This window comes from Bombus pascuorum, chromosome 1 (genome assembly GCF_905332965.1).
Source record: "Bombus pascuorum chromosome 1, iyBomPasc1.1, whole genome shotgun sequence".
In the NCBI taxonomy this organism is placed as follows: domain Eukaryota; kingdom Metazoa; phylum Arthropoda; class Insecta; order Hymenoptera; family Apidae; genus Bombus; species Bombus pascuorum.
Genome location: NC_083488.1, coordinates 31,464,916 through 31,481,124, shown reverse-complemented (window position 1 = coordinate 31,481,124; position 16,209 = coordinate 31,464,916). Strand labels below are relative to the sequence as shown.

Here is a 16,209-nt window from a genome sequence, read left to right as displayed (position 1 = left end):
TCTACGCGGGTTAAAATGTATTGTAATGCGAATACCATTCTTTTCTTTGCAGCAAGAACGTCGGAAGGCGTTTTCCACTGTATGTATATACACGAAATACGTTGCGCCGGGAAAGATTACACGACTGCCCTTTTCTGCAACTTCCTCCATTCTATAGGTTTCCTTCTTTTCTCCTTCCGTCTTCCTCTCGTTCGCTCGACTTTTTCACCGGCTTCTGTCGACACCTCAATCCACACTTCGAGCCACGAGAAATGGAACACGAAACGTCGCGATATACCGGATGTTTCAAAAAGTTGGGTCGTGGCAAGAGGATCTTAACGAACGTGGGTCTAAATCGGCCACGAGCATTTCTCGAATAAAATATTTGACAAATGAGTATTTCACGTTATAACGCTCTTTTGCGCGTTTCGATGAGTATCACATGCTATGGAAATTTGACAAGTTTTTTTAAGTTTTTTTAAGCACCCTGTACAGTTGGGAACTCGAAATTCACAGACCCTACCATCCTTTAATTAGTTTACAGGAACGTTAACCGCGTGATTTTCATACGATCGTTTATACCTACAATATATCATCTAACGTGTACTTCCCAGCTGCTTGTTTATCTTGGCTTTGTTAAAAAATTAGTGGAAGCTTGCATACACTTTGTGTGGCGATAAGTATATATTTGGTTTGCATTCTATAGAGAGTAGAACGAATATACAGATCAATAGGATTCATTGAAAATGGCGAACCCGAATGGAACTGGTAAAACTGAAAGTTTACCATTGGAAACGGTAAACTAAATCTGTTGATTTACTTTATAACCTCTAGCGTGTATGAGAGCATAAAGCGAAATTGGAGTTTAAAAAATATTTGTTGAGCGTTCGCCGAAGCTTTCGACGAATAATTTGTTTGAAGTAAATTAAACTCGTTATGCCGAGGGAATTGTAACTTTTGGTACATGTCTCGTATATTTCTAGAATCTAGGCCAGGATGTAAATGAATCTGAAAAGGATCAAGCTAAATTGAAAGAATATTTCAATACCAATTGTATATTAATACAACTGATAGATAGCTAACAAAATTCTAAACAATTAGCAAGCAAATATTTTAGTTTATCTATCAGAAAATTAAGCTATTTTTATAAATGTCAAATTTTCTAACCCACCAATTTCTCGTTTAGAAGTTAACGAAAGATTAGTAAATGTCCAAGCATTTTCGAGAAACATCGTTGAAAAATACTTGACATCTTAAACTTCTTCAGAGTCAGCCGAACCAGCGGCAATCTCAGGAATCAAGTTCCTGGTAATTTTACCTTCCACGCGGTCCAATAACGAGTTTCGATTCGCCGAAGAATTAAAGGAAATTAAACTGAATTGAATACGCGAAAACATTATTACGCAACGTAGAAATTAGAGGAAGATTCGAGAAAGGATTGTTGCTAATTATAGATTCCTCCCTCCGATTGCAATTTTAAATATTTTGTACGCGTCTGCTATAAATTATTTGTTTCGAAAATTCCAGGGAATCTGTCAAAAGTGACAATTCTAATAAATTGATCGAAGACATACTTCTATTTATTATTACCGAAAAAACAGTAATTATCTTGCGATTTAATTGAAGAGTCAATATTATGGAAACGTATACTGATCGTACTACATTCCGGTTAGAAAATTAGCCTGCGTAGGACTGGATGCATAAGAGTGCAAACGATTCGATGAACGAAAATTGCAGGATGAAGTTATCAGTACAATTACGGCATAATAGAATGATTTAACGAACTAACGAACGAAATTGCCATAATGCATCTTTTTTTTTTTAACGTTGGCTACGTTTCAATAAAATTACACTCTAATTAATGGACTTTACGCTTACAGAATTAACATTACCCTTACGACCTACAGCCACATTTCTGTACTATCGTTTCTAATTTTTGCTAACGATTCTAACCTTCTAACCACTTTTAACGAGAATATTCATCCAATGAATATAAATAACACAAAGTGATCGAATTAGCGGAATTGTAAAATAGCAATGTTATCGTGTTTTATACGGTAAAAGGAGATTTCATTGCTATAATTATATCATCCAATATTCTATAGCGAAATCTAATTTTCTATCGATCGTTTGAATTGAAAGAGGAATATTAGGCTAATGAAGGGATTAATAAGAATGAATAATAGATTTTCATTTCATCGATAGGTTTGCTAATTGCAATTATCGTTATGTATCGAATAATATTCCAAAAATTTAATCAGGGCGCGATCGATAAAAATTTCAGCTCAGAAGATATGTTCGTATAAGCCGCGCAAACTGATTATATATACAGTTTTTGAAATTTGTAGCTCTTCGATATCGTATCCAATAGCATATCGAAGGATATTGAATATTTATTTTTATTACCCACTTTAAAATAAATTTTTCTGGACGACTCTGAAAGTATCAGAATCTTCGACCAATTTTTCACGAAACTTAACATATTTTAGCATACCGCGCGTATCTTTACACTTCTACTCTCTTTTCCATAAATACACGTCCACAATTTATTCATGAGAGTTTCCAAAATTTCAAATAAATTTTTAAACTACACGCAGTCACATTCAATAGAATAACTTTTATTGCAAAAGGCATTGTACACAGGTACACAGTGCAATTGCATGCTACCAACCATAGAACATCGTAACGTTTAAAAAAGGAGCGAAAAACAGCATTGTCAAATACAATACCCACGTGTATCAAATTCTACGTGGAATTCGATGTCTTCCCTGACGAATAGCTCGTTAACGTGCGATACCGATTTTACGATTTAATCTACGCGAGCTACTATCGAATAGGCACTATATCTAACGTGACTGTAAGTTACGATGCAGTCGTGACTTTAGGAATTGCACGCCGCTGCAATTCCGTGTCTTTTTCTTCTTAACCAAGCAATATCTGCAGAACGTTTTCTCGTTGGTATTTCGCCGCGAAGTTTCGTTGTTAGTGGCTGCTCTTATTTTACTCCGCATCGTAATAAAGAGAAGTGTAACTGTAATTTACATGCGGCAGCAAAAACTCACAGACTGAAATTCGTAGCTGTCTTTTTCTCGAGAAATATGATAGAAATTGATAAGATAATACAATAATGATTTATTATACGTATTTGGCAGGAAGAGTCTCAAATATATTTTGTAGCAATTTTGTTGTGTTTTTCATAAATATGACACGAATATGATATAATTCATTTTCAATAAAGATAAGTCCACGTATTAAAACACCGACGATCCATAAATAAAGATATTCTGAGATGAATAAATTCATATTTTAATTTCCTAGTTGAGGCAAGGAAATAATAAAAGTAGTGAATAAAGTTTTAATACTCGCTATTAAAAATTCCTTGCTTTCCACGTAGAGCTATCGAAATTTAAATGTAGTAATAATAGATGGCAAACTTGGCGTTAAATGGAATCTCGGGGACAATCGAGCGACAATATACGGGCAATCGCGAATCGATGCTCGATTATTAGAATCGTCACCGCAGATAACGCTTTTTGGGGCAGGCGTTCGGCAATATTGCGTTCATCGCGTAGCCAGGAAATGAAACGGTGACACAGTCATATGGTCGTGCGCGAGATGTTGCCCGCGCTTCCATCGTGAATAGATGGAATTTCTAATTCGGTCTCGTATCTAATTTCTACGCGCGGTTAATTGATTGCTACCCTTGAAGCGTGAAATCGTAAATTGTTTAAGCGTCGAAAAAAGCAAAAACTATATCACATTTTGACGGAACAGAACATTTATCATTTATTTGTCGTCTACTTTCGAAAGGCTTGTATCTTCGATTGTATCAGGTTATTCCCTTCATCGATTATTTCACGTTACGATGCTTAAGTGGCATAAATCTCTGAAAGTCAACGAAAATTTATCGTATTGTTTCACTGTGGTCGTCGTACGTGTGCGACGGACTAAAAAAGCACAGTGGTATAATTAAAAAATTTCAGAATGTGTATCTGAGTATTAATCAAGCCATAACTTTGACCCGATACATATTCATAACTTGACAAAAATACAATGAAATTTTTATAATCATAAAAGTAGAACACGCTGCCTTGTGGAAATTGGTAGCTAACGTACATCGTTATGATTCTCAATCGTTCACACGTTACAGCCTAATAGTTATCTCGTCGCGTTATAGCAACACTACTCGATTAATCCGCTTCGTAGAAACTTTCTCGTGTGTTCATCTGAAAAGTTGATTAAAACTTTCTCAACTCCTCCCCCTGGCTTCGATTCGTTCGACGCCTCATAGTGATGAATCAAAATTAACGAGCTGAACATTTACAACTCCAGCCCCCTTATACAACAACAAAATATCAGTAATGAACCGTCCATTCAATAGAGAATCAGTTCGAACATATAATTAAATCGACGTTACACTTACACTTGCTAGATCGATGTAACTTTCGAACGACGAAAATCGATTAACATCGAAACAGCATCCATGCCAGCATCAAAACTAGAATATAACGATGTGCACGCTGCCCCGAGGACTAATAGCCTTAACCTCTGTGTGCGCATAGTTTCACTTGACTGCATCAACTCTCTAAATTGAATCCGACGATAACGTCCGGGGTCAAGACAACTGTCCACGAATAACAGGCCAGCCTTTAATTTAATCCGATCAGTCTATACTCGTTGCTTGGTGAATTGATCGCGCTGTCCTTGAAGCGTCACCCATCAAGACGCTAAAGTATATCCTACACTATAAGTAGAAACATATACTGCCGATCATAGGTAAGTATCCGGGCGTCGATGTGGTCACGATGTATGAATTTGATCGATATATGCAAATGGTTGACGATTGATAGATTCTTAGAAACCATCGTCTATTATTGTTACTTGTAATCAACGTTGTTTGTTGCTATTATCGTCGTGTATAATCGTTATGCGATTTAGTATAACAGGTGAAGTTATGCGCACGATACTCCAAGGCGATCGTATAGGAGTACAACAGTAAGTACGGCTTAAGCCAAACAATCGGAATAATCAAAACATCTACATGAAATTCGACAGGTTTCTTCGTGCTGACTAGACTTTTTCGGATTCGCGTCCCCGCTGGGAACGGCGCTCGAAATGGGGCCAGATCTCTTTCAAATCAGGGACGTCGCCTCTCTCCTGAGGATCTTCTCCTTGAAGACATAATCTGTTACTTGTGAAAGCGAAACTGTCGGGTCACCCAGGGCTACTTCGTTTTTTATAGAACTCGACCTAGAGGAAGAAGAGAAGAGGGAACTGGTATAAGTTTTTGGGAGCCAATCGACATCCTTGTAGGTCCAAAGGAGAGGGAACAAACGACCAGGAGGGTTAAGGAACTAATGGTGGCGACTCAATTTCGAGATGGTCAATTTCTACGTGGACGTTGTAAAGTGACTGGCCGACGTAAGAAAAATCATGGCGTTCCATTGTCATGGATACAGGCAATTTGATGGTATAATCGTGACCGTTCTTGATGAAGAACCTTTTTCTTCTAAAAATATATATCGCGTCCTCGCAGCATTCTACGTATTACGTGAAATATTTCTCATTTATATCTTCCTTTATGTTGCGCAGAATGCTTTTACACGGCAGTGTATTACATTTAGTATATTACGTTTCTAGAGACGCAAATCACAGAGACGCGAAAGCGACGCAATTGAAAATTTCGAAATCCAATAAAACGCTTTACGAAGAGATACGATTTACAGGTATGTTGGAATGTGCGATTGGTTCATTGTAATTATGATATTGTTCATAGACATCGTGACGTTACTCTCGATGTTATGACGCACGTGTTTGTTCTCCGTGGAATTCTTCCATCATTTGTAACAATATTTTCTTAAGTATTGAAATTTGTTCATATTTTTAAGCTACTTTGCATACACGTAAAATATTCGTCATTGGTCTCTTTCTCAGATTCCTCCTACACAATTGAACTAATATTGTATTAATTATTAAGTAATTATTTTATTAATATCGCAAGATGTTATTATTACTTTCTTGCATGTCTCTGTAGCAAGTATTCCAATAACTTTATTCGTTTCATAATTTCATTCGTGATTTCTCATAGCAGAAGAAAATTCGATGTTACACGTGAAAGTAAATGAGAGCATTAATTACGAAAATTAGAGAACAGAATAGAAATAATGGAACGATACAAGATCATATCTATAGCGAGCCCACTTCCTTCCAACGTGAATAATCTAATTTCGCAATAAAGTTCAGACTACCAAACTTTGCTTACTTCTATTAAGACTTCTCACTGTTGAACCATCTTAATTAATTGCATCTCTTCGTATAGCAATTTGACTATCTATAACAATTCACGCAGTCTTGTTTCAAATCCGCCAAGTTAAAGCCACTTAGGAATATATGACACGTTTGAAAATCGTAAAAACGATGGTGCGTGCTTTTAAAAACTCAAGATTCAATCTATTCTACTATACACTATGGGGAACAGCAAATAATTCCAACATAGAAATTCTCCAACGATTCCAATCGAAAACCTTAAGATCCCTAATAGATGCACCTTGGTACGTCACCAACGAAACGATACATCACCACCTCAAGATACCCACAGTCAAAGAAGAAATATCAAAATTCAGCAATAGACACAACACAAGAATTAACAACCACCAAAACCCTCTAATGACTCAACTACTCGACACGTCGGAATAGATCTGCAGGCTAAAAAGACATTACACCTTAGACCTTGCACTAGATTCAAATAGAATCAAACATATTATAAACACTTATTAATCATGTCATAGTACCACGTCAGATAAATTTACTTAAAATTCTCTAATGGGAATTGATTGTAAAATAAAGAAATAAAAATATGCAAATAAAATAAAATAAAAAAACGCAAATAAAAAAAAAATTCTGCTATATCATGTTCAGCTCGGTCGTATTTCAAATATCTAATTTATCCAATAACATTTCTAACGAAAGGCTTGACTCGTACAAAGTTTATAAGCTAACAATGGCAGGACTTGATCAATATTAGAAATTAATTATTAGATTGTCGATATTTATTCAAATTTATCTTTTTCACAAGAAGATGAAACATCGAAACTTGAAGAATATAAAAGCATGTACTGTTAAAATGGTCACCACTTCTAAGAAAACCCTACATCTGGTCTTTTTACTTTTCTCAAACACTGATACCATTGACAGCGTATAGACAAAAGACTGGGACGAAGGCAAACCATAAACAGCAGACAGGCGACGATGGCTTCAGGGCTTTCAGTCATAGGGTAGCTAGGTAGCACACTGCTAGCGTGCGGATCTGGACCAGCTTAAATCATATTCCTTCTTGTATTTACACTTCTGTATTAAAATATATTTTTTACCTTACAATTTATCCACGTATTCCTTTGTTCACACATCTAATAACCTCAACATATACTATTTTCTAAACATACTAACACGTACTTTACTTTCGCCATACTGTTGTATTCACCTACTTAGATTCCTGCACATTTTTACCTTTGTCATAAATGCATAAATACCAACAGTCTGATTCTAACGAATACGATACTTTGATTATTTTATATATTTTTTCAAATGTGCGTTCTATGCATTTTTCGTCTTCAAATTCTTCCTGAACAAAAACCATAGTCTATCGAGCAAATATATTAAAGATTATGATAGATCAGAATGATCGATTTCATTTAGCTTATTTGCTAATAAAAGGAAGAAAATATTTCTACTTCGAAACATAACCCGATCACGTGATTGCTAAAAAGGAATTCGATCGAGGAGTTGATCGGAACGATACACGTGAAACTGCCCGGGGGTTTCTTTAACGATATGATGGCGTAATTAAGAGGGCTATAGGCAACGTAATCGTTTTTTGACAAAGCGGAACCTCCAGTAGAGAAATTATTATCTCAACCATATACATGCGTCCTTCTTGAACGTGTTTAAACCAACTGTCTTTTTCTTTCTCTCTTCAAAGACACGTGTATCATTTAATGACGACGATTAATAAAATTTTCATGTTCGGCTGCCGGCCGAAACACGGATAATGACAGGACTATAATAAGACTTGAAAGTAGCTGACGAATATATTTAGAGGAACTCCTGATTCGATCGAAGATCGTGTCACCTTTAAAACTTCAGAAACTTGGTGACCCGGAATGGCCAGGCGTGCAAATTTAATTTAACAATTAGAGATACCACAGTTTGGGAACTTGGAAACTCCGATTTCAATTTCCAAGGAGCAGCACGCATCTGAATAATTTTTATTACAATTTGCATTTCCTTAAAACTTTCCCCTCGTTTTCATTTTATTCCAGAGATGGAAGATGTTTTGCGTTTCTGCTAATTTTTTTATAGAATCTTATAACTTATTAAATAAATTATAAATAGTAATTTATTTCCGTTTTATGGATACATATGAATGGGAAATATTTTATTGACTAAACTAGCAACTAAGATAATAAGCAAGTACGTGAGGGAACACGAAGGCACATCTTTTTAAATAAAAATTCATAGCATTAATTTATACCAATTAATTTTCACCAACGAGCTGTATTAATTATACAAAAATAGAGGCATCCAATTTTTGTAAATCAAACATTTTAGACAAGGAATTACTCGCTCAGTTTGTTAAATATTCAGATTGGCCCGTTTTTGTTCTCGGTATCTCGTATAATAACTAAGTTTGTCTGTTCTATGTTCTACAAAATTAAATTAACTGTATACGTCAATAAACAAGAGATAGTGATTAATTAAATGAGAATTGCCTCAAAGTAAAAAATATTAATAAGTTTATTAATCGTCTGGTAAATAGTTATATCGCATGATCTGAAGGCAAAGAACTATGAATTTCATTTATTTCTTCACAGATCACGGTGCTCCTCTTTTATTTGTTCTATTTGATTAAGAAGAAGTTTACTCGAAGTACGCCATCGACAGCTCACTCACACTACGACTAAAAGAATATGTGAAATGGACTTTTTACTGTAATGAGGTTACTAATGAAGCAAGTACACGATACATGGCGTGATAATTACACGCGCTTATATAACTCTTAATAAACAACTGAGTAAATTCCACGTACTCGTATACTGCCCCTTTTATCTTCGATAGCAAAAACGGTGTAATATTTATAAATTCTGTCTCTGAAAATTGGTTGCAAGAAGTTTCAAACAGCTACAGAAATGTTATATATTCAAGGGAAAAATGTTTACCATGGACCATACAACAAATGATAAAACAACGATAATCGTAAACAGATCCGCGATTATTTCTTCGTGATAAAATTCACAAGTCATCGTGTAATGATAGAAAAGTAAGAAAAAGTTCTCACGATCGATTTTGATGTTTGATACATTGATATATCTTGATCGATAACTTATATGTTCATGTAATAGCAAAAGATACTTTATATCCTGGTAAACATAGATGTTTGACGAAATGTTCCCACCAGCATACGTATGGTTGAAAAGGAACTACATAAATCCTAGCGTAACATGAATTTTCGTTATCCATCAAAGATGCAAGAATATTTTTCTCTACCACGTCCATGCTCAGAGAAATTATATTCATATATCAAGGCTGTCTCATCGCGTCGCACGACTCTAGATCCTTTCGTAAGAGAACGTTAACCGAACTTTTCACGTGCAATATCAGGGCATAGTATCGGTGCAAAGGAAGAGATAATATTGCCAGAAGCTAAAATGCACGACGAAGCTCGCTTTTTCGAAGAAAAGCTGCAGCGACTCAACTTGTAAAAATCCATTCGCCTACAAACTCGACTGCGAGAAAGGAATATCTCGAGAACGATTCGTGAAACGATTCGTAATAACGTAATCATTCGACTAATGACGGATGCTGTCACTTATTCGAGGATAAACGGACTGTAACGAATCGCAGACGCGTTAACTCTTAAGAATGCTGCGCTGTTTGGATTTTTTATAATTCCTTTGAATTTCCAATTGTGCGAAAGAATGAAAAATTTAAAGGTAATCTCAAGAGACACTTTGAAATATCCTCTTTTCAAAATTAATGTTCAGATAACGTTGCATATTATATGCAATACTAAGAATATCGAATATAATAATTTATATAATTAAATTAATTATTCCATCGAAACTTTCATCACGAGAAAATACTTGTATTTACGTCAACGATTGAATACAATGGGGTGGATTCGGATATATGGCGAATTCGCGTGTTGTTTTCTCGACCAGGAGAAGAGTACTCTATTTGGATTTCCGCTGGTAGAAAAGTCTCTCCGGGAAAGAAGAAGCGAAGAAAGGAACAAAAGTCGTTGCGAAAATCGAGAAAATCGAGAAAAACGAGCAAAACGGAAAATAAATGGCAAAGGATACTCGATTTTGCAGTCTGTGCTAGTTTTTAAACGTCCAATGACATTCTCCAAATCCATGGGGATTCTAAGGAATTTTCCACTAAAACAAAAGAGAAATGATATTGAGAAAAATCTCGGACGTACTGACATTATCACGGCCGCTGGAACTAAGATTATTGGAAACACTCTTGTCTCGAAAGTAGTAATGTCACAGGACTGAACGCAGTTTCCCATTGTTACGTAAAGAGCAGACGATTAATGATAGATGTATGGATTATATCTGACACAATATTTCTGAAAATATCTGGATGGATCCTACGCAATAAAAATTAACAATATGGAATTTACAAATTAGATGTTATACGTTTATTACGTCTAATTGATTATTAGACGTTAATCGTAAACTAATACGTTAATTAATTATTAGAAGTATTCATTTTTCTAAAGTTGTTTTAGAAAATTAAGTCGACGAGACAAATAGATTTGTATAAATGATTAACGATGTTATTGATAATTTTGTACATCACCCATGTATTATACTTGTGCTATTCTTCCTAATGTCTTAGTAAATTACCTTGTTAGTCATTTAGAACAAATCGTACAATCATATCCATTTTTATTAGAAATTCTTCCTATTATTTATCGTATTATTTATTATGATAGGACAAATACTAAATTTCGCTCGTATGAAATAATTAAAAACACAATATTAGAATAATTTGTGCAGAAACACGTTCCTAGGATATATACGTGAAATTAGATGAGTGGAGCAATGCTGAATTCCAGCAATCATAAATAGACGTTTACGATACAAATATTAAGACGGACGACAGACAAAACACGTAAATCGCAATATGTTTCTTACGTTATACAGTACTTATTTTACTTCTTTTGTTATAACTCTCGTTATTATATCGATACAAATGCAGATAAAAACGAACGATAAATACATCGTCGAATGTTATAACCTGAACATAAATTATTCCACGTAATATTTACGGTTACAGTATGGTATTCGGCGAGAAGAAATAAATTCATAATTCACGATCGAAACAATCGTAAAGTAGAAAAGTTCCTAACTTCTGTACTTGGTAGACCAGGTAAAAAATTGAACAATTAGAGAAGCGAGCCGGGCTTTACGACTTTGATTCTTCTCGGAGGGAAGTGAATGCGGTGTGTAAACGTGGGTTAATTTCAAACGGTTGACGGATGAAAAGAAAATACAACAACGGTGTTAGAGGGAGAAGCTGAAGCCAGTAAAAATGATAAAATCACTTGCTTTCAGGCATTTCGTAATTTCGTGCGCCGCGTTGCAAGTTCTTTCGTTAAAAATATTTCCCCGTAATTTCTCGCGCGCTACGTAACACGCGATGTAAATGTCCCTTCCTTCCCTTTCTTTCGCATTTTTTTTCTATTCTTTCTTGCTTCTCTGTCTCGAGTTTCCCGTCTCCACTTTGCTTGCTTGTTTTATAACGAAGAGCACGTGCAGTTCATCGTCGTGGTCGTGGTCGTCGTAGTCGAGAGGACGTTGTTACCATCGCAGCAACATTGCTCCGCGTCGTAAATAGATTTGCTTCGAACACAAAGTTCAATGTAAATGAACTCCAAGTGAATTAAGAGCTCGACAAACGAGGTTGCCTTCTACTCGCCTTCGATAACTTTTGACACCGAGGAAGAATGGGTCATTCGGTTACAATGGGTGTCGCTGTATTCGGCTGAATTCGATCGGCGATCTAAACTGTGGCGGTACGGTGGCATCAATGCCGAAAAATGTACTGTTTGTGGCGACCATATAGACGGCAGGAATGTTTACGATGAGATGGAAATCTGTCTCTCAACTTGACAACAATAATTTCCACTGATTAGTCTTCCATGTAATATTCGTTATTGTAACATTTATTGTATTCAACGATTAGAGCATTCATTGTTCCAGCTATTTGGCGGTTCATTTATTCCATCGCTGCTGAATTTTTCATTTTTGTTTTTCAAATATTCTTTTTCCTAGTGTATTTACTGCCTGATTGAAAGTGTTGAACGTTTCTCCTGACAAAAAATTGTATAAAAATCGAAGCAATCTATCAGTCAGGAAATGTATTCTTCAATTCTATATTATAAAAGAACTTGGTATACAGCTTTTCACGGTGCGATAATATTTATAATTCTCGGCAGTGTATCGTGCGAGGGAACAATTTGCTAATATTCAAGACGAAATAATTTCTCCCCAAAATAATATACCGTTTTTTCGTAGCTTATGTTGTTTATGTGAAAATATACGATTCAACCGTATGTGATTTGTGGAAACTTCGTTTTGAAAATATAGAAGCAAAATGTGGCGACGGCACTTTCCGAGCAACCTAATATTTTTATTTTTGACGTGACATTACTGTTTTATCTTATAAGTCGTATGTCACGTAATGGAAGGCAAGAGGGAAAAAGCCGAAACGTGCTGTTTGCCATGTGTATGAGTATTTGTGTTTATCAACAGCCGTATTCCATTTACGAATAGCGGAACAGAAAGTTTGAAAATATTCTCGAACTTAAGGAGAAACACCGAATAATCTTTAAACTCGGTTGCGAGTTGTTCACAAAATATTCGACAGGTGTTAAATTTAATTATTTCAAATAAAATAAATAAAATTGAAAAAGTAAAGATAATTATGATTATTAGATCATTATTATCGCACGAAATATAAAATATAATATTTATGAGGCTAATGATATAGACGCGTTATTTGTTATTTTTATAAGTATCTATAATAAATATATGTATGTATATGATAATATATGATAAATAATAAAAATATGAGGAAATCAGGCCGGAACACACTGGTCAAATAAATATAAATATATAATTACTACAACAGATTACGTATTCGTGTTTAGACAAAAATATTTAAATTAATAACAATATGAATGTGCATCAGAAGTAAACTATAAAAGGACACGATTAACTGAGTTTGGATACACAATGACATAAAAATTTATCGAAAAATAGACAACCTTCATTAACGCGCATAAAAGATATCACTCTTTTGAGCCGCAAAATTAAACATACCTTGCAAAACCATTGGCTCTAGAGCACAAAAGTTGACAGAATGTGAGAATGAAAAGCTAAATATTGCACAAACGCGAGTAAATAATAATTTATCCGATAAAAACAGGATCGAACGAAATCTGCGAATTTTCGTACTCTCTGAAGTTCAATTTAATATGTATAATATTGAAATGCACATAATAACGTTCGATTAACAAAGAGTTTCTTTGCCGATGATAATGAACCGGCCGTATTCGTTACTCGATTCAACGAGAAATCCACGTACAAACACGGTTCGCGAAATTCAAAGGTGTTCGCGCTTCTCTGCTTAGCCACTCGCGCGTTTCTCAATTAATTAAGCTTACCCGGTGTTTTTCCCTTTTTTCTTCCGACCATGGTTACCAGTTTTGAACCTCGAGCCTGTGTACGGGTATTTCGCTTAATTAGGGCAAAAGACGAGACACGGCACGATTACGTATAAGCAAGAACACACGATTTACGAGGTCGTTGAAATCACGAAGTTGACGTTGCACCAGTCACCGAGCGTGCTGGGTACCAGAGAAGAATAATTACACTCGTACAAGCGAAACTCTCGGACGAGACGCTCTTGCGTGTACTTTCCGAGTAATAAACTTTTGATTATTTTTGCAAATGAGCCTGTACAGCGACAGAGGAATGCCGGTGATAGCACGGAATACAGCAATAAAGAAAACAGCCGTTCTCGTTGACCCACAACTGTCGTCCAAGTTTACGTGGACTTTCGCCCCAAGGAAACTCGCCGTAACATCCGGACGCTATCGAATAAAAAAAATCCCGGATGATTTGTGACTCGTTCGATCGAACCACTAAAAATACGAGAAGACTTGCCGTAATCATATCGCCGATAAAAAATAAGGAAAGAAAAGAAGATTCTGACTAGATGGAAGATTTGGCTCCATCGGGGTCGTATAATATAACGACGATAATACCTTGTACGCGCCACGCCATCAAGAACGAAAGATAAGCAAAGCCTTTTCCCTCTTTCGTTCTCCACCTGCCCTTGCTCTATCTGGCTGGACGATAGAAGTCGAGTCTTATCGTGGTTCGGTACTTACCAATCACGTAGCTATAGCCGTCCAAGGTGAGAACACATTTGCGTGTGTTGGAAGAGCTTGGAATTCCTGGCACTACTCTGCGAGAAATTCGCTTACCAGGGCTGCAAGGAGTACTGCCGGTACTTGCAGCACCTGGGTCCGAGTGGCACTTCTGCACGGGATCTTTGCTTTGTCTAGACATCATCGTCCTCTTCGGAACCACTTGTACTGCGCTTCTCTAGCAGAAGCCGGAAGAAAGAAAACCTACTTCCGCACCATGCCCGAACCGCCAGTCTACTTAGCCACGCGACAATCTCCAACAGACTTTTACTATCGTTGTCAAGTTTTTATCACGACAGCCTGACAACGTGAATTCGATACTCGTCATTGCCGTTGACTGACACCCCCGTTACATCCGGTTCCACTTGCACACCGTTCACTCGACAAAGTACAAAGTAGCTCGTCCGTGACACACGATTTTTCCCTTGCTCGCCAACGTTCCAACGAAACTTCGATTTTACCCTTTTCCCCTCTGTTTACCTTTGCGCCCCAACTTCTTTCGGTTCTTTAACGAACCAATACCGCTGGCGCTCGAAGCTTCGAAAAGCTTCCACGGATTACTTCCAGGCCATGAAACACGTCGCGCCGCTAGATATACTCGTTTCACGAAATCCTCCACTCGTCGCTCGCCGTCTGAAAACGCTAGAACACGAGCTATGTAACTGTAATTGCGGTTAATCGTCGAAATTAGCGCGAACCAGCCTAGCTTTAATCGACTACCTTTTTCTTCTTGTCGTTTAAAGTTCCAAAGTTTGGGATCGAAAGGATTATTTGATCGTTCGGTATATAAGATCTCGCGGATTTCGATCGTAACACGAACGTCACGTTTACGTTGGAAGGTTCTGTACAAGAAAATAGAGAAGGTTCCCCTTTGTAGAGCAATTGTTTGATAATGGCTTTCCTCTTGCTCTCGAGCGTTCCCAGTGTATGCCCGAGTAATTTGTTCAACGTCCCTGAAGAGACTTGAGAAGACTCCTTCAGGCACACTGTTGCGTGCCAGCTTCTATTCCAGTTCGGATTACCGCGTTTCACGTGTCATTTTCTTTGGTATTTCTCACATACTTTCGAGCGTTTGATTTGATTTCCTCTTTAACGTCGATTTCCCGTGCCTTCAAAACCATCTGACAACTTCGATTATTAATTGCTTTTATTAATTTTTATCACATGATTGTTTTTCTTTTTTTTTTATTTTAGTGAGTTTTTACTCAAAAAATTGTTTATTTCCATTAAAAAGTTTAAACCGCAGTGTATTTCCAACGAGATGTTGGGAGGAGTTTCGCCCGTTTAACTGATATCGTGGCCATTAAACTATTCCGAGGTTTGATCAACTTCAATGACAATCGTTGCATCCGGTGCTTCCAAGCGAACTTGTTTATCTTCTGGAATTGCTTTCGGCCGTGCTGATTTCCAGCGAAGGATTACGAGCATTCTTCTCTTCCCTCCGTGGTAACTTTCTCAACGCATCTCGTGTCCCGTTCACTGTCCCTTTACGTCCAGATTCTTCGAATTACACCGAAACAAGTAGTCCAATTGTCCGTTGAACAATCGTCGTAATTCGTTCTTTCCTCGTTTTCCGACTAACTACGTCGACTCGTAATCCGATTAATTTCACGTTGATGGAACGCCTGCGAATGCACGGTATCTTCTAATTCCGATACTACGTAAGTTTCTTTCTAAGACAGCGACTAATAAACGTTAGTTACGCGATTCTCCGTCTCATCACTTTT

At 36.6% G+C, this 16,209-nt stretch overlaps 1 protein-coding gene across 2 annotated transcripts in view; it reads right to left on the bottom strand.

Moving 5' to 3' along the window:
- LOC132910276 (dual specificity calcium/calmodulin-dependent 3',5'-cyclic nucleotide phosphodiesterase 1-like) overlaps positions 1 to 15,617 on the bottom strand; it is a 99,662-nt gene extending 84,045 nt beyond the window's left edge. The window contains exon 1 of one of the 2 annotated variants that reach the window (XM_060965838.1): positions 14,444 to 15,617. In XM_060965838.1, the coding sequence (XP_060821821.1) occupies positions 14,444 to 14,627 (184 nt within the window). In that variant the 5' untranslated portion in view covers positions 14,628 to 15,617. The remainder of the gene's footprint in view (positions 1 to 14,443) is intronic. The other variant, XM_060965847.1, reaches the window with a different exon arrangement.
- Positions 15,618 to 16,209: the final 592 nt, after the last annotated feature.